This window comes from Sander vitreus, chromosome 18 (assembly GCF_031162955.1).
Source record: "Sander vitreus isolate 19-12246 chromosome 18, sanVit1, whole genome shotgun sequence".
Lineage (NCBI taxonomy): Eukaryota > Metazoa > Chordata > Actinopteri > Perciformes > Percidae > Sander > Sander vitreus.
The window spans coordinates 9,078,121-9,096,544 of record NC_135872.1 but is presented as its reverse complement, the minus strand read 5'-3'; the positions used below and the strand labels follow the sequence as shown (position 1 = coordinate 9,096,544).

The following is an 18,424-nucleotide window of genomic DNA, read 5'->3' as shown; positions in this document are numbered from 1 at the left end:
AAGGTAGGCTTTCAATAAAGTGAAAAGGAAAACAAAACACAAAAGAAAGAATTCACAGCAATATTAAATATTTGGGTTTTCATCCGACAGCAAAGGAAAATACCCATTAAAACAAAAGTAAGGGAATGACTTATGATCTACGGAAGCTCAGGGAAAACCATTTAGCAAACAAAGTACCACCGTTATCATCATATGAGTAGAAGCACTCAGGTGATATCATAAATAGTCAGTCCAGAATTTTGAGAGACTGATTCACTGCCTATCTAGGAAAAAGACACCTTTAGAGATACCTGATATTAATCTGCAATTTTTCTTCACAGGTTGTTTTTGTATTGGGGAATTAAATGTTGCAAGCACCGGTCTTTATCATAAAGACCGGTGCCTGGTGAAGAAAAAAAAACAGTTTAAACAGGTTATAATTTCCAGGTTTAACATCCATACAATCCCAGGAAAAATAACTGTAGAGGGCTTAATACTTTGAGCATGGCAGAGCATGCAGGAACATTTTCTACCCAGAGCCACAGATATACATCAGTTAGGACAACATCTGTTTTAGCAAAACAAACATTTATTAAGTTTTTAGTTGACCTGCTTTAAATTAGTTAGTCTCTTACTTGTATAGCAGTTTGAGGTCCAACATGAGAAAATATTCTCTCAAGAGTTTTTATGAAGAAATAAATGGTTGACTGTTGCATAACTGATAAAATGTACAGCTCTGACTTTTCCCCAGTAAACAGACAGAAAGCATGCTTTGTTTTATTGTATATTTTACCTCTTCACCCCAAAATACACCAACTCCACCTCTAAGACCACACACACAATGCGCGCGCATACACACACACACACACACACACACACACACACGCACACTCACACTCACTCAGGAACAGTGATTTAACTGCTGACCAGGTGTAGCTGTTTATGTGGGTGTTTGTGAGTGTAGTACTGTTTGTTCAACAGAAAACATGAAAATTGGAGAGAAGGTGATACATATATCATAAACCACCATATTCTCTATGGTATAGAAAGGAGAGAGAAGTAGAAACAGAGAGAAAGAGATGGGGGTAGCTGTGACCAGAACTAGAGTAAATCTATTCGGTTTTATCATTTTTAAAGGCCCCCCCCCTTCCTTATAAATGTATGAGGACAATATTTGTGGACGGTAAATGTTGTTTCTGATAGATGTATTCAAATAGTTACTAAACTGTCTTGCCATTTAACTTCAACTTCGGAATTTTTATATTAACAAACAATCCCATTTTTCTGCCCATCTTATCTCCATAACTAATAACACACTGGTTTGCAGGCTTGGGGAGTAACGAACCACATGGAATGGCGTAATCAAAATACATAAAAGGAACCGTATTCTGTTTAATTACAGAAAAAAAGATGTAATCAGATTACCGATAGTAAAAACAGGGATTATTAGCGGGATTACAATTTTAAAAATACATTTTAAAATAAGGATATACTACAATGCCAATGAGCACACATGTCAACACTTCACGAGCCTCACACAACACTACTCCAGTCTTGATTGAAATCATAGCTTACAGTTGCCAATTTATTATCATGGCCTTTAACGTTAGTGAAAAAAGAATTTCTTCATTATTTTGTATTTAAAGCAGAAAAGGGAGAAAAAAAACATCACAGTACAGTGCCAGTGATACCCATATTTGGTACAGTATTGAGGTAATCCAAAAGTTACAAAAGTAATCAAGTTACATTACTTTAATATTGTGCAAAATAAAAAACACAAGCTGGTGATGAATAAATATCCATATTTCTTAATTGATGTGTTTTGTTACTGCTGAATAGTGTACTAAATAGACCCCGCCTCTTTTTAAAGGAAGTGGAATTGTCCATTGTGGTCACAGCCGGTGAGAGACAATAAGAGACATAGTAGAGAAGTAAAGAGTACCCACAACATGAGAAAACCCACCAACAACTACCAAAATCAGAGCCATGTGCTCCACACAGAGAGCTGAGTGGGAACCAGAAAAGAGACACTGAGTATGTGCAGCAGAGTTACCATGATACCTGTGACTTGATGGGCGGATGGATGAACACATGACTACATGCACACAAAGAGCTACAAGTCACAAGTGCAGCATTCTTTTTTCAAATAACACGCTTAGGCCTGTGTCGTCCCACTTTGGCTTGCTTTGTTCTGGTTTATGGCCTACTTAGGCCTTTATAAGCCTGCTTCAGAGCAACTTTGGAGCATGTAGAGGACACCAGGGCTGAGGTCAATTCACGGTCAGTTCAGTCCCTTTAAAATTAAATTTGCTAATGATTCAGCATTTATATATTTATTTTGAGTTATTTTTGAAAAGAAACCAGCAAGCATTCTCTTGCTCAAGAAAACGTTTTTAATGTCAAAGCATTTAAAAGTATTTATATAAATGGTTGAAAATCCTGACCTGACTGATGTGAAAGTGAACTGACCCCTACCTTGGCAAGGCGTCAATGAGGATGGCTTTGGCTGGTTGGTCAGAGCTGAAAATGTGTTTTGTCTTGAAAAAAGTATACTGCATCTTTAAAAATAACAACAACTAGCCACTAATAATTCGCCCAATAAGATAACAGCAGCTGGGTGAGCTGATTGTTGATTGGTTGTTTACTTACAGGTAATAAGAGTATGAATAGTAGGTCCTCCTGGGGTTGTGAGCCAATCAGAAAGCAAAGAATGAGACAGGGTCATGAATATGCAAATTAGGACAATACTGTCCTGTCCCAACCAGCAACAACAGAAACAGAAGAAACACCTTTTGATTGCTACGACTTGAGGGTCATGCAAGGGGTTGTTATAATAACTATGGGCCCTATTTCTTTAAAAAGCTCAATTTAAATGTTAAATAAATACTTAAAAAAACAAGCTAAGAGACTTATAAAAATAGGACTAAAATAACAACGAACTACCAATTTTAAACTATTAACATGTAGTCTTTCTCTTCTTTTCTTCTGAAGGTGTCAAATTTAAAATATTCATACGATATTTTCAAGCTGAATTTACTGTAACCGGAAGGCCCTGATCAGAGATTTTTTAAGCCCTAATCAGCCAATCACCTTTACTTAATCCTATTGAAAGTAAACAATTTGTCAAAACTGATACAAAGCTATCCGATCTGTTGCACCACACAGCTCGCTTCCTGTAAAGCAAGCATGATGTCATTGCGATGTCATCATGTCCCACCATTTTAAAGATGCAGTATTGTTCAAAGTTGTAAAGGTTCAATGACAATGAAGATTGATCTCCCCAGAAACCTTTATGAAAAACTACCAAATGCTGTCAACATAGCTTCACACTCATGAGGGTGACATAAAATCACAAATCATTAAAATTAAAACCATTTCTGCCAGTTGTCACAGTTTAGTTACACATTAATCTTTACATGTCAGATCTGTTTTTATAGCTCAAAACAAAGAAAACATTTTAAATGAAAACAAGTTTTCAGGACTCACTCTCAGTAGCTCAAAGGCAATTTTCTAAACAATAAAGAGATATGCAAATGTTTTCTCAACCAGAAACTGCTGTCATGAGTTGATCAATGTTGGTTGCCGCACAATCTCATATGTTCTCATAAATCAAACCAAAAATGTAACAAAAAAGAAAAGTAATGTAAAACCGCCACACAAAGTATATACCTAGAAACATACTTACACATAATGCTTGAAAATATTCTGATTTCAAAAATACCATTCATTTCCAGTTGTTGATGCGGGTAATATATTGTTTCAACCTGTCAGAAACACTTAAATATAACATTTGAATGTTTTACTTTAGAGGAACACTGTCATCCTGTTGCAGTCCTTGAACTCTCAGTGATCTAGTGCTAACGTCTCCTCCAGCTCAAAAGCATGAATGCAGCTTGAGCTGGTTCAGTTCAAAACAACAACAAACACTGAATTCAGTTCCTCCCAGCTGTGCATACAGAGTAGTTAATAACAGGTACCTACCAAAAATACTTTATCTTTCAGTTTGGACCAATTTTCTTTAGTCAAAAGGGACAAGTAATGTTGAGTAATACATGTTACAGTAATCAGGCCAGAGTGCAAACTGTGGATCAAACACTGTCAAGTTTTTTGGATGATAGTGAATATATTTCAAACAGTGTCGGGTATCGCGAAATAGTAGCAGCTTTTGCAATAAATAGAACATTCTACCCAACACTTGAAGCTCAGGTCCTTAGAATATCATTTACAATTACACTTTGACACTAAGTCGGCAACATGACTGCTGAATCACATGAATTCATTAAGAGAATTAGAATAAAAATATGGAGGTCAGGGGCTGCAAGAGCAAAGTTCTCCTGTGACAAGAGTTCATTACTGTCTGTAATTTAATGTCTCTGATTGTTTTTGATTGGCTGAGTGAGATCATGACTGGTTGTTATTGAGAAACTGTTTTCCTGGTTGCTCTCTAACGCCTCTGGCAAAATGCAATACTTCAGTGTATCTCCTGAAAGAGACAGTTGATAATTGCAAGTTAATGATAATGTTCAAGATACATGGGGATCAATGAGCGAATCAAGCTATTTATGTTGATACTTTTTTATCATAATAAGAAAAGATGTGATATGAGGCACTCGACATGAATGTATCTGTCCTGAATATGCAAATTATTGCACTCAGGTTCCTTGAACACCAGATTTTAATTAAAAGGTCACTGGAAAAAACAGCGTGTTAAGTAATAGATAATTATTACACACATACACTCGTGTGCATGACTTAGAAATGTGCATGCACACATATGCAAACGCACGCCCTGAAAAGTACAAAGACATAATTCTACCTCATGTAACCTCGCGGTTGCTCAGGTTAGATTTGATAAATAGAGATCAGGTTATATGCAAAACAAAAATTGTCTAGACTTGAGATGGGGGTTTGCGTTTAAAGCATGATGATGACGTGATAATATTTCACAATTCAAATAAGCCACTGTGATTTGCCTCACAGTGTGTCATAGCTGGAATGATGAACCTGATTAATGCTGCTGTCATGTTAATAAACCAACAACATGTTTCATGTGGAGCACTGAAAAGTAAACATATTTTGGTGCTTCATAGACATACAGCCATGACACTAACTTCTTACAGAAATAGGATGATAACATAAGACTACCAGGTTTCTAAAGGAAATGTTACAGCCATACTGTATATAAAAGTCACCTACTGTCTAAAAACAGTTTGATCTACTGCAAAAAAGACCTGTATGATTCAGCTGCTGTATAACGCTGCAGCTGCATTCTCATGTTGTAGCTGTGTTTAGCCACCACATGGTGGAGCCCTGCACCAAACTAACACATCACAGGCCAAAACGTTAACGTGACACAAGGACCAACTGAGACTCTTCTCGATGCTATTCTCAAAGTGAAGGATGGTATATATAAAGAGAGAGAACAATAACTCTAAAATATCACTCTTTCAGTTGTTCACGTTTTTATCTTCTCCCTTTTCCTAAAAAAACCCTTAATGACACCAGTACAAACCCTTTTACGTGTTTAATCTAGTTCACCACAATAATGAGAAATTGTTGTGCAGAAAGTGTGAACCTAGGTGGCAACGCTTCAGTAGTAGGCAACATTTTGCCTGATGTTTCGGTACTGGGCAAAAGTTTGCCTGATGAAGGTCTAGTACCGAAACGTTGGTAGCTATTCAATTTATCTTTACAAGTTAGACAGTGTGCGGAAGTTTCTTTGCAACTTTTGACCTACTCATCCCCAGAGTGTGATTTGTAAAGAAAAAAAAAGAAAAAATAAGCCGAGGGGTGGGGGGTGGTTTCCAGCGTCCCGGAGCTCTAATACAACCAGCAACTGCTGCTCGGATTTTCTTGTTCTATGGCACTATGTGTTCATGTCATGTCACTTCTATTTTAGGTATATAATATATGGTCTATTGGTGAGGTAGCATTGATCACTTTGAGGTGGGGATTCATTTTGTCCCCACTGGGGATAAAAATAATTCAGCAGAGGCAGGGATATGTAGACCAGAAAGGGGGAAATCCCACGCATCGCCCCTGGAAAATCACACCCTACTCATCCCCCTCCCACGCACCTATCTCACGTTATAGATGTGTAAAGTATGTTTCTAATATAAGTGTGAACCTAAACAAATAAAGTGTATGTGGCAATGTGTGTGTTCCAATGGCTTAAAAAACTGAATGTCTTTGTCTACACCTCTAACCCTAACTCCAATCAACCACCTTCCACCCCCTTACATTCTATTCACTCTGCAACATCTTGCTTTTTCCCCTCAATCAACTTTGCCAAAATCTCCTTTTCAATGCACAATGGAACTTCATCTATGTCTCTTTTCACCTCTAAAATACCACATTCTAGGTTTCTATTAGATATTATGTCTTTTATGTGTTTATATAGTTCATGTGTGTTGGAATTTTCTAATTTTTATCTTGAAAAGTTACTTGAAATCTTCTGCTTGAGAATCTTTTTCACTGTGGTTCTCTTTCTTACTCTCAGTGAGTCGGCTGTTCTGAGTGGTTGTTTTGTCTAGTTTGATTCAACAGCTGTACTGTACAAAAAACAAAAAAAACAAAGCCTCAGATCTCTCCTGTGCTAAATCCCACAACTGTGAGGCAGGAGTTTCTAATTTTGGAAACACCATATTTTTCACTTTGGATCTCAGGAAAACAAACCATCCGCTATTTAGTCCCTTAAAAACAGAACAGATTTCAGGAAGAGGTTCTGAAGGGAGATCAACGTGTATGGTGGATGGATGGAAGATGGTGTTACTACAGCAAATACTGGACCAACACACAACAAGAGAATGGATTTAGGTGCACATTTGTGTCTGCGTGTTCTTGCATCTGCATTTGTGTTGGTGTAGTACTGTTGTCCATGTAGTATTTGCACTCTTCATAAAGCTACTTTAGCGCACATGGTTAGGAGCTATCACTCACCTCTTCTTGACCAATAGGATGGCTACTAGCACCAGAAGTATAAAGACGAGAACACCAGCACTGATCCCAGCGATCTTCACCACCCGGTCCGTCTGTTTAGCGGGGTCAGGGATGACTTCTGGCTCCTCTGTAGCACCTAATGACAATAAAACAACATAAATAATAATGTGGCTCTAACATAATATCAGCTCAAACTACCAGATTAGTAGAGTAATTATTCTTTTGTAGTATTAGGATTGGACAAAAGGTCATATTACATTCCCATTTGAAAAACATTGGTGTATTTACAAGATGCAAAGTGACAAATCACCATTATAAGAAAGTATGCTTCGATAGGAAAGCTGTTAAATGACATTAAAGGGACATTCCAACGGGACTTTAAAATCTCAGTTCCTAAGAAAAATGGCAACATCTTGGAATGCTTCGAAGACGAAGTATATGAAAAGTACTTCGTAGTTTTTTCAATTTGTTGTTCTCACTTTTATATATATATTTTTATTGAGTGAGCTCACGGAGTTAATGTTTACTGGACAGCAGAAGTTGAAAAACGTCTCTGACACTAACCTCTGAGATATCACTCACTAAAGTACAAAATGCTTTGTGAGCTTGAGGTTGCTTTGTGTTCTTGTACTGTCATCATGGTGGCCATAGCTGGTGCTAGCCATCTGGGGGATACATATGTATAAAATATCCAGTTTCCAGTATATTCCTTTTTATTGACAGGCTACTTTTTAAGCAGTAGTTTAAGAAACAGAAAGACTGAAAATCAAACACTACGGTTGAAATGATCTTCAATTATCTTCTGTGAAGTGCTGCATATCAGATAAAGAAAAAGTAAAAACGTGATAATGTTTCTAACCACCCAAACTCCCTATTTTTGAAACAATCTTCTTGGTCAGCGAACAAGTCAAATAAAACCAACTACGCTTTCCAGGAACCCTGAATCTTCAACTGTGTAGACCTCCACATTTCTGTCATGTTGCTCTCTTGCACTGACTGTAAGTCTGTTATACAAATTATTGAATCCTGGCACTATCTGAAGTATACATGCAACACTGTGTCACCCAAGGCTGAAAAAGAATGCCACCTAACAGCCTCAGGAACTATGTTTGTTTTCTCTCAAGATGTCTTTACAAAATGCCCTCACGTCAGCAACGTGGTGAGTGTAATAAGAAAACAAATCCCGATGAGGAAGGTTTAATCATTCCTGTGCTAAAGATCAGGTAAATATCAAGACTCTAAATATTCCTTGTAATACAAAGTCAGACAGCTGCAAACACAAATGCCATGGTAACTGTCATTTGTGATCCAAATATAGCCAGAAGTTTTGTTTGAGGAGCTTATTTGGCTCAGAGATTGAAATATTTAGATTAACAGTTAACTCTCCTTTAATATGATTGCCATGTAATAATGAACAACAGAGACTGCTTCTACCCACAACAGTCGCCTCTACTGAACAGTTCATATCTGCACATTTTACAAGTGAGTATGTGTTTTACATTAGACATCTGGGACTAAGGCGGGTAGAGTTTTAGCAACACAACAAAGAAACAAGACTCCGTGCTTTGAGCTAAATGCTAACGTCAGAATGCTAACATGCTCACAATGACAAATGAGACGGTATAACATTTGCCATGTTCACCATCTTAGTTTAGAATATTAACATGCTTACCTTTCCTAATTAGTACAAAACATGAAGCACAAGCAAGTAATTTGTTTTTCAGATATTTGGTCATAAACCAAAGTATTAGACAAATTTTAAAAATTGTCCTGATGGTGGCGCTAGATGAAAAGTCAGGGGTTCACCAATATAATTACAACTCATCCTGAATGGGACATGGATGTCTGTACAAAATGTCATGGCAATCCATCGGGTAGATGATGAGATATTTCAGTCTGGACCAAAGTGGTTAACCAACTGTCCCTCGGGCCATGACGCGAGCACGGCTAAAAATCTAATCTATTTAAATCTAAAAAGGACAATATAAAATCTAGTTAAAAGACACAGCAGCAGTTCTCATTCATTTTGTTGCATCACCTGATGGCAAATGTAGTGAACCAGTGAACTCTGCACACTCACTACTCCTACTCTCAGCTGCAAACACACTAGAAATTGAAAACATATGCACAGATAAAGAAATTCTCAATTGACTGTGTGTCTTTTCAGTGTATTTAGGTTATCCTTGGCGACATGCTCTCATTGGGAAATGCTTTTGAAATGCAATTTGACTGGAACTGCCCGATGTTTCTGCACCAAATGTCACAGTATATTACTTGTACTCAAACTCATTTCTGTTCCTGATGACTTCAGAGAATTTCTGAAATCCCTGATTTGGTCTGTTTGGAATATAATTCACAAATGGTGTTTCAGGCAGAGTGCACTGTAGTGGAGATTCAACCATGTTGATCATGCACAGAAAGTCAACAGAAAGAGAGCCTGCATCGGTTTTCATGCTCCTGAGCTTAGTGATCTGATCCCATAACACCAGGATAGTTCGTACTGCAACGAAAGAACATTATCATGCATTATGATAATCCAAATAATCCAACACAAAGACATATGCACAAAACTCAACATAATGCAATACATCTATCAAACAATAATCCACTTATAATGCTAAATATTAACAACACAATCTCTCTATCTTTATCTCACTCAGTATTTGTGTCCTTAACATAATATTTTGTTATAAAATGTTTCTGCTGGCTGAAATGCCCCCATCCAGCACCGTGGCATTATGCAACAATATTACACTTAAACATGGGACTCAGATTGATAGTTGAAGCATTAGCAGTGATGTATCAGCCAAAAGGATAAGTTTGACTTTATTCTATATTTTTCTTATTGACAGAAAATTTCACAAAAAGACCAAAACAACAATCAGTTCTGTCCAACTACCTTCCCTGTCTGTGGCCCTCAGCCCTAAGCCATAACACATAACAGTTAAACTAAAAAAAAAAACAGTCACAAATATTAAGGTTATTTTTCATAAAAGGCTAAATAATTTTCAAAAACAGCTGGGCAGTGAAGTTATCTGGATATATCACTGATTTTTTAAACACTTAAATATTGACATCGATATCAGCTTCAAAAATCCAGTAAGGGTCTAGCTGTAGTTACTTATGCTGTTAAAAAAAATTAAAGCTCAAATCTGGCCATTTATTGTTTTATGTTAAACAGGGCCTGACTATGACTCCAAATCATTTCGTATTTGTTACTACACCCCACCTAGAGGTTGCGTCTACTCTTTTTTTTTATTATTGACTGTCGGACCAGTCATTGGGCAAAGGGTATCAAAACAAGACATAACAAAAAAGAAAAACAATCTTTAAAAGCTTCTGAGTCCTAAGACCTGACCTCATAATGTCGGGCGGTAGCTCTTAATGTCTGGAAAAAATTATCCAGGTCAGTACACTAACACTCACAACTTACCCACACAGCTACAAACACACAGCCACATAGCCACACACACCCACACAGACACAGACACACCCACACAGACACACACACACACACACACACACACACACACACACACACACACACACACACACACACACACACACACACACACACACACCCACACAGACACACACACACACAGACACAGACACAGACACACACACACACACACACACACACACACACACAGACACACAGACACACCCTGAGGCAGCAATGACAATACACAATACCCCAGATGTCCTAATAGGACCACCATCGCTTAATCCTCCATCTCAGATGTAAGGTTGAGCGCGCACACACATGCAGAGGGACAGAGAGAGAAAGGAAGGGACAGTCGTCTGACCTCTCTGTCCATTAGTGTCTTTCTGCCTTATAAAAAAAAAAAATCTAAAATTAGTCTTTCAACTTCACTTCGACCTCCTCAGGCTAGAAAGACAGTGTGTCATCTCTTTCGAAGCCTTTGGCGAAGTAACCAACCTGTTCTAGTAACTACAACCACCAACAATTCTTGAAATATGATGACACCGGAAACACGGCAACTTGACGGCACGGAAACATGACACCTTACAGGCACTGTAGGGATTGAATCCCACCTTTGATCTATCCCATGGGATCAATTTCCTGTGAGCCTACTGGCTGACATGTCTTGGTCACATCGAACTCTGTACTCTGTAGATGAACAATTCCAGTTCTTTTCAACTAGGCCCTTATTTTATTTGAACTTATTTCATTTTATAGGAACAAGGAGATAGCATGGAACAATGCCACAGTATTTGTAGTCTAAGCTACTTTACAGTCTGACCCTAGATTGGTCTTCATAAAAATATACAAATCAAATCAGCCACGATGCTTCATTATGGCTGATTGCGTTAAAAATGATTTTGACAAATTACTTTTACGGTCTGGTTTTATGCTCCTTCGGCACTAGAAGGTCAAAGCAAGGACCCTCAGCTGGGTGCAGAAAGTGATTGTAACTTTCTTTTACCATAATAACACCCACAATGCAGTAGAAGGAAGATAGCTGGCAAGTACAATATTCAAGTAATCAGCTTTCTAGTTTTGCGTTACCAGCCATAAACACTTAAGTGACCTCGTTGTTCTTTGAAGCTTAACGCTACCAGCCACCAGGATTGTCAATTTCATTGAAAACACGTTAATGTATTTTTCTGTTTATCCTTGGTGTTGCTCTACACAGCTAAACTCTGATCCATCAGCCGTATTTCTAAAAAATCTTTCCTGAAAACAGTGTGTGTGTGTGTGTGTGTGTATAGAGTTGCCCAGGGATTAAACTAGTCTGATAATCTATCAACATATGGCTGATGGTAAAAACATTTAGACAATGTGCACATACAGAGGCTAAATCTGCACACAAACATCAACACGTTTTCTCTCTCTTACATGCAAAACATTATATCGTCCCCACTAATGCTTAAAATACAAGTATCAAAACAATTGTTACATCAGTCACAAAAAATATCGGATTAACAACAAACATGAAGGGACGGTAAGCAACTTAACAACAGACGATAAGCAAAGTTGACTGGACACTTTAACACTAGAACGGCCATGACGGTCATTTTGACCGTTTTGAAATTTATATGTGTAATAACTTTGCTGAATAAAAAAATACAATCCTGCTGCTGCCTGACTTTTCCTAAAAGAGTCTGTATTTTAATTTAAAATTGTTTTCATATACATTACACAAAAGGCCATACGCGGTCATATTGACCGCTCGGATTTTCACGGTATTGTTTTTAATTTTTCGCGCGGTTGAAGATGCATCTTGGTTGCTTAGTAACTACCATAGACTCTGACAGAGAAACGTAACTAGCGGTCTCAAGTAACAAGTGTGGGCATCACCGATGGGCCGAAGGCAAAGCCAGAGTCGGTAACGTAGGCTACTACGGCGTGGATGGACTCAGTTCTGAATCAGAAGGCAAACACTGGGCGCTCGTTCTGTGAAAGGCGCGGAACATGTAGATGGCCGGTGGCTGTCTACATGTTCATATTACTTTATACATCCTACAACTGGCTGGAATCATTGCACACATCCTCTCTAAGGAGTGCACCAGCAGTAAAATTGTCCGGAGGAAGTTCATGCAGCAACTGGCAGAGGAGCAGAGAGCGGAGTTTATGGAGGAAAAAAGGGCAGCGGTGCACGGTCCGAGCAGCGCTGGTCACCGCAGCAGACGCCAAAACAGAGGCAGTGCCTGGTTAGGTTATAGCTAAATGTTCAAATAAGATACTTAATTAATTAATTAATTAATTGTTATTTGGCTGTTATGAGTTAAGTTGAATGAATTTCCACACCATATTTTTCGGGATATGAATGTATGAAATAATTACGGTTTACTATGCTATGATATGAATTATTGAAACACGTATTACTACTCAAATGTATAATTAAACTCGTTAAAATGTACATTTCGGTGTTATTACTTTTTTCTAAAGATATCCTAACACAACACATAATACAATATCACAATTAGGTATGTATCATGAGAGATTATAGAGTTTGGAATCTGGCGGTCAAAATGACCGCTCACGGCAGTTCTAGTAGTTATGGAATTCCGGCACTTCTAGTGTTAATATCATTAGTGATACGCAAAAATGTATTCTGCATTTTTTTCTCAGCAGCCAAATTCTGGAAAAAAATTTTAACCCCTGAGTTGCATCTGATTGTCAAGTTAACACTGATCTGGGCTCTTTTTTTTTGGGACATAAAGTGGTATCAACAGTGACAGTGTGTTCTTACCTTTAGTCGCCAGCCTCAGACACTGTGTCTTAGTTTCCTAAAGAAAAACAACACAACGAAACAATAAGAGCATACACAACACACTATAGCATTAACAAAGAGAATGTGACTTTGTATATTATTAAACACTGTACATATGTATTATCAGTATAAAGAAAAACAAGTAGGGTATATTCAGATATGTTGTAGTTTTAAGTACTCTCAGAAGTCATGACTGCTTGCAGGTAGAAGCTGGGATGTAGTTGAAGTGTAATTAGTGTGTCTTTGAATGTGAATATATATGTATATTTATTTATAGCAGCTAGCAGGTGAGAGTTGTGAGTTCACTTTGTGTTTAGTACGTCTTCACATGAGTAAATATTTATTTACCCTCTCTGTGCTGCTAACAGCTTGAAGGTAGATGTTGTAGTTTTTTCTCGGGGCCAGTGGAGGATTCCAGAAACCCTGGGGATTAAAAGAAAGCGATCATCAACTTTATTTGAGGCTAAAAATACGTAGATTGTCAGCTACTAGTTCTCTGCAAATGAGTTTTTTTTTATGCCCTATTGGTTTGCTTCTTTTGTGTCAGTAAGCAGGATATCTAAAATCTTGTCAAAGGAAAAGTTCAACATTTTGAGAAATACCCTTATTCGCTTTTTTCGCTGAATTTAGATGAGAAGATCAATACCATTCTCATGTCTGGGTCTGTATAGTCTGTACGCTAAATATGAACATATAGCCAACAATCTGCTAACAAATTCTGCCTACCAGCACACACACACACAGCTAACAAACTACAATAAATATAATAATTATTACATCTCGTTAGTTTACCACATACAAAATGAAAATCATTAAAATAACAATTTGCTGTTTCTTAAGTAACTCACTGCCAGAAAGCAAATAAGTGCATACAACCCCTTTTATTACAGTATATTATAAAAACCCAAGTTAAACATAATTCCCCCCTTTCTGTTACTTTTTTCCTATGAGAGTATTGCACATCCTTATTATTCTGCATTTTAAGCTATGAGTTTACTATGATTTCTATTTGATTTATCTTTTGACCTGACATTTTTACAGAATATGTTGCTCAGACAAAAAGCCTTGCCTGATATGTCTTGTTGTCTCCAACAGTGAAGGGGAGCGGCTCAGGCAGGTTGCTGGGAGACAGCTGGGCGGCATAATAATATGGAGATCCACCACTAGACGCACTGTGGTAAGAAACTGGGACCTGGGAAAGAAGATATTTTTTACATAAAATGATATGTTCATAAATCTGTCTTACATATACAATGTAAGTCAGTTAAAAAGGAGTTTTGTTCAAAGAGAGAGCCAAAGAGTTGGGAATCCAAATGTCCAATAGTCTATCGAGCCAAATGGTGGATAGCTATCCTTTTTGGAATTAAACTCTTTATATTGTATGTTAGCAAACAAATATATGCATATTAGATAGGCTGTAAAGGCATGGTTTGTTAAATGTATTTAGAACAGATTAATAATCACCTCATAACAGTCAGAGGAAGCTTGACGACGTGTCCGCTGAGGATTCACTTCCTCAACTACAATCTGATACGCACTGTGGACAAGAAGACAATGTAAATAAGTTTTTGTTTATTCACTAATACACATGGTTAATGAAATATTTCAAACATAGGTTGTGTAGTGTCATGTTTATGGGGCCTTGCTCATTTGATTACTGTTTATCAACATGTTTTTTGTTGAAAACCTCCAAGTTAATCCCCAAAATAACAAGGTTGGCATAATTACTATAATAAGTGATTGTACTGTAATGCACATGTTCAAGCTTGACCACTTTTTATGGCTTACTGGTTGCTTTACATTAAGGAGAAAACAATATATGTACAATATACACACCAACTACATGCTAAAAGTAATAAATATGGAGAATATGAAGAAATATAGACAATTACAGGCTGGTGTGACACAAGTTTGGGTCTGGGTATATACTGTATATGTATGCATGTACCTTATAGGTGCTCCTTTGGCCTGGGCAGGTTTGAGCAGGACAGTGATGGTTGTTGCAGTTTCATTCAGAAAGGCCTCTGACCCATCATACTCATCTATTGTGGGGGCTGTAGAAAGAACAAGAGTCTGTATTAGTGTCCATGTATCACCTTTTATCACATTTTGTAACAATAAAACATATTAAAACTTATTTTCTACCTGAAATATTAGTAGTCACGTTGAGCGTTGTTGCAGAACCGAACCCTTTGGAGGTGGATGCGCGTATAGAGAGCTGGTATGTGACACCTGGGTGGAGCTGGGAAAACAGGTGATGGGTGGCGTTGGAGGGCAGAGACACTGTGAGTCCCGGCCGCTGGAGAGGCACCGATGGGTCAAATGAACGCACACCACTGTAGCTGATCTGAGGCGGGGCAGAGAGAAAAAATTCTGGTTTATACATATATCCCACTGACTGAGCTGAGTGAAAATTTGGCTGCAACAATTACTGTTCCCACTGCTTTTGCTTAATAGTACCTCATATTGTATGATGACTCCGTTGGGTTCAGCTGGTTCCTTCCAGTAAAGAAGAATTCTGTCTTCAAATGGAGTAGCTCTTAGTGACTGACTGGGAACTGACCCTGGGACTGTTAAAACACATACACACACACACATACACACACACACACACACACACACACACACAAAAATTATAAAATGCTCAAACATTCGGTCCTCCAAGTGAAGGAGTTCCTAGTAAAAACATACCAACAACAGGAATTTATTGTGACTTTCCTGAACCAAGTTGAAGTGTACCCAAAGTTATAGATCAAGAGTTTTCTTAATTAAATGTGGCTTTCTCCAAAAATGTCAGTAACAAAGGTAGAATGTGACATTTCTTGTTAATTTACAACATCCTAGCACTAGTCAGGATGTGTGCTTGTGCTTTTTAATTTGGTATACTTCCCAACAGTGGCCTGTTGTGTCACCTAAGACGTCTAAGCACCTGTAAATAAGCTCACAGCATTAGAAGTGTTTACTTTTTACTCTTTTTTCAAAAGTTAACATATACACAATACATTAAATATAAATATTTTTTGAAATGAGAAAATAAATACATTGATAAAAAAATAAAGTGTGCTTTGTTTATCGCACCATCTTCATCAGTTTGTATGACGGTCTCGTCACTCTCTTTCCGTCCCTCTGGATTGGTCAGAATCATCCTCAGACTGACGTTGGTGTAGGGTGGCAGGTTTCCCACCAAGTGGCGTGGCGCTGAGAAGAAAAAAAAACATAATATTGTAAAATAATAATGTATATCATTTTAGTGCATCTAGTGCTGCAACTAACGATTATTGTTCTATTGAGTCTGCTGATCTTTTTCTCATATTATTTGATTGGTTGTTGGTCTTGTTGGTCGCTGGACTCCTCAATGACATGTATTGTATCTTCTTATTATGAAGTACAGTATTTCAGAAATGATATAAGGAGTTGGCTTATCAACCAGACAGTTCTCTATCAGCTACATTTGTATTAGTATTTTATTAAGTTATTATTTGCTTTAAGAAACATACCCATAATGCAGCCTTTACAAATGTAATACTGCATTCCTTTATATTGTCATATTCAATGTATAACAGTGAAAACAGCAGTATAAGTAATGGTAACAAAGGCTGTATTAACAGTTAAACTGAGTATTACCTTTAGGGTCCATGTCCAAGCATTCGTCTTTGCTGCGGTTATTGGCAGTCGTGTAACGGTAGCAGATGGTGACGTTAAAGGTGTGACAGCGAGTGATGTTGTAACCCAGCGACTCCCAGTCCACCGCTATCAGACGAGACCTGGTCTCAGCAATCTTTAGCCTCTTAGGAGTCCGCATAGGTTCTACAGAGAAACAGAGGAGAACAAGGAAAGAATATCACGAGTTTTCTCAGTGACCCAACAGATTATTGACACATGAACTGTGTTAGACTGTAGCATTCTGAACATAAATATGCCTGGTGCACTGTAAGAGGCAAATGTACTTTGTGTTGCCAAAAAAAAAAGAGCAAGAGCGCTGAATCAACATTTTCCTCAAGATAAAACAAGGGTTGTTTACGAAGATCTTTTTCTGCTCCTCGCTGCCATTCAACCATTTCTCAAATGCAATAACTTCTACAAGGCACATCTTTGCTTTCCATCTTTTATGTGAATTCAGAACGGTTATTGTCAATATAATCTACCTTCTCTCAAGCCTGCCTAGGGCTTTAATTACCTTAACTGGCTCATTTAACTGGATCAATAACCCCCAGAACCCACCCACTTCCACACACACACGCACGCACAGGCAAGACCGCAAAACCAAACCTTTTCTCATCTGCTTCCTGCCTGCTCATACTCCACTATATATCAAGCATTACATTCTCATGAATGTTTACCAACTTGTGCTTCTCCAGCCAATCAACAATAAAGATGGAGATATATATGTGGAAGAGCTGACGTTTTCTGTAGAAAAGCCATCATCTTTAGACGCTACAAATTGTTGTAGAAGAGTTATTTCTCTGGGTAAGGAAACCACCTCTCTAACTTGAGCAGATATCACGCCAAAATGGAAATAGAACACAAAACATGTAGTTTTCTACTAGTCTTTTTTGAAATACTTAATGAAGTCCAAATGAAGATTGGTGAGGTTGAGTTGATGTGTGTTCTTCTGCATGTGTCTGATACTGGTGCATATATTTTACTAAAGAAGTAGTGATGGAAGAAGTATTCAGACCCAAAATACTACTTTAAATATTACTTAAGTTAAAGTAAATACTTATTATCGGTAAAATTAAAGTGACATGACCCCTGGGAGTGTGATAATATTTGATAGCATATTACCAAATTATTAATCCTAATCAATTAATTTGTAAGTAGCATTTTCCATTAATAATAGCTGGCCATAGGTTTTGTGCGTAAAATATTGATCTGCAACAGTAACTAAAAAACTAAATGAAGTAAAGTAAAAAGTACATTATTTCCCTCTGAGATCTGGTGGAGTGAAAGTAGAAAAGTAACATGAAATTAAAATACTCAGGTAGAGTGGTAAGAGTACCTTAAATGTGTACAGTACTTGAGTGAATGTACTTAGTTACAGTCCACCACTGTTGTGTAGAAAGGTTTAGTAACGGGTTTTTTTAGTTAACACTGGATGATATATGATATTTTTGACAGCTGAAAGCGCAATAGGTTATCATGACAAAACAATTTTTGTTTGGTCAGCCTCAATACAGCCAATTACAAATATGCCTTGGTTAAGATTGGCTCTGGACATATCCAGAACTAATTTAATTAAAAGTTTTGTTTATGGTTCCTTGTCA

At 37.6% G+C, this 18,424-nt stretch overlaps 1 protein-coding gene across 8 annotated transcripts in view; it reads right to left on the bottom strand.

The window, feature by feature from the left end:
* Positions 1 to 18,424, bottom strand: part of ptprk (protein tyrosine phosphatase receptor type K) — a 122,625-nt gene that overhangs the window by 19,094 nt on the left and 85,107 nt on the right. For 5 of the 8 annotated variants that reach the window (XM_078275249.1, XM_078275254.1, XM_078275250.1 and 2 more), the window contains exons 11-21: positions 16,785 to 16,967; positions 16,239 to 16,358; positions 15,621 to 15,730; positions 15,306 to 15,507; positions 15,109 to 15,214; positions 14,625 to 14,697; positions 14,230 to 14,352; positions 13,509 to 13,583; positions 13,140 to 13,176; positions 6,919 to 7,054; positions 2,629 to 2,658 (exon numbers count right to left, since the gene is read on the bottom strand). In XM_078275249.1, coding sequence (XP_078131375.1) covers positions 2,629 to 2,658; positions 6,919 to 7,054; positions 13,140 to 13,176; positions 13,509 to 13,583; positions 14,230 to 14,352; positions 14,625 to 14,697; positions 15,109 to 15,214; positions 15,306 to 15,507; positions 15,621 to 15,730; positions 16,239 to 16,358; positions 16,785 to 16,967 — 1,195 coding nt within the window. The remainder of the gene's footprint in view (positions 1 to 2,628; positions 2,659 to 6,918; positions 7,055 to 13,139; positions 13,177 to 13,508; positions 13,584 to 14,229; positions 14,353 to 14,624; positions 14,698 to 15,108; positions 15,215 to 15,305; positions 15,508 to 15,620; positions 15,731 to 16,238; positions 16,359 to 16,784; positions 16,968 to 18,424) is intronic. The other 3 variants (XM_078275252.1, XM_078275253.1, XM_078275257.1) reach the window with 1 other exon arrangement.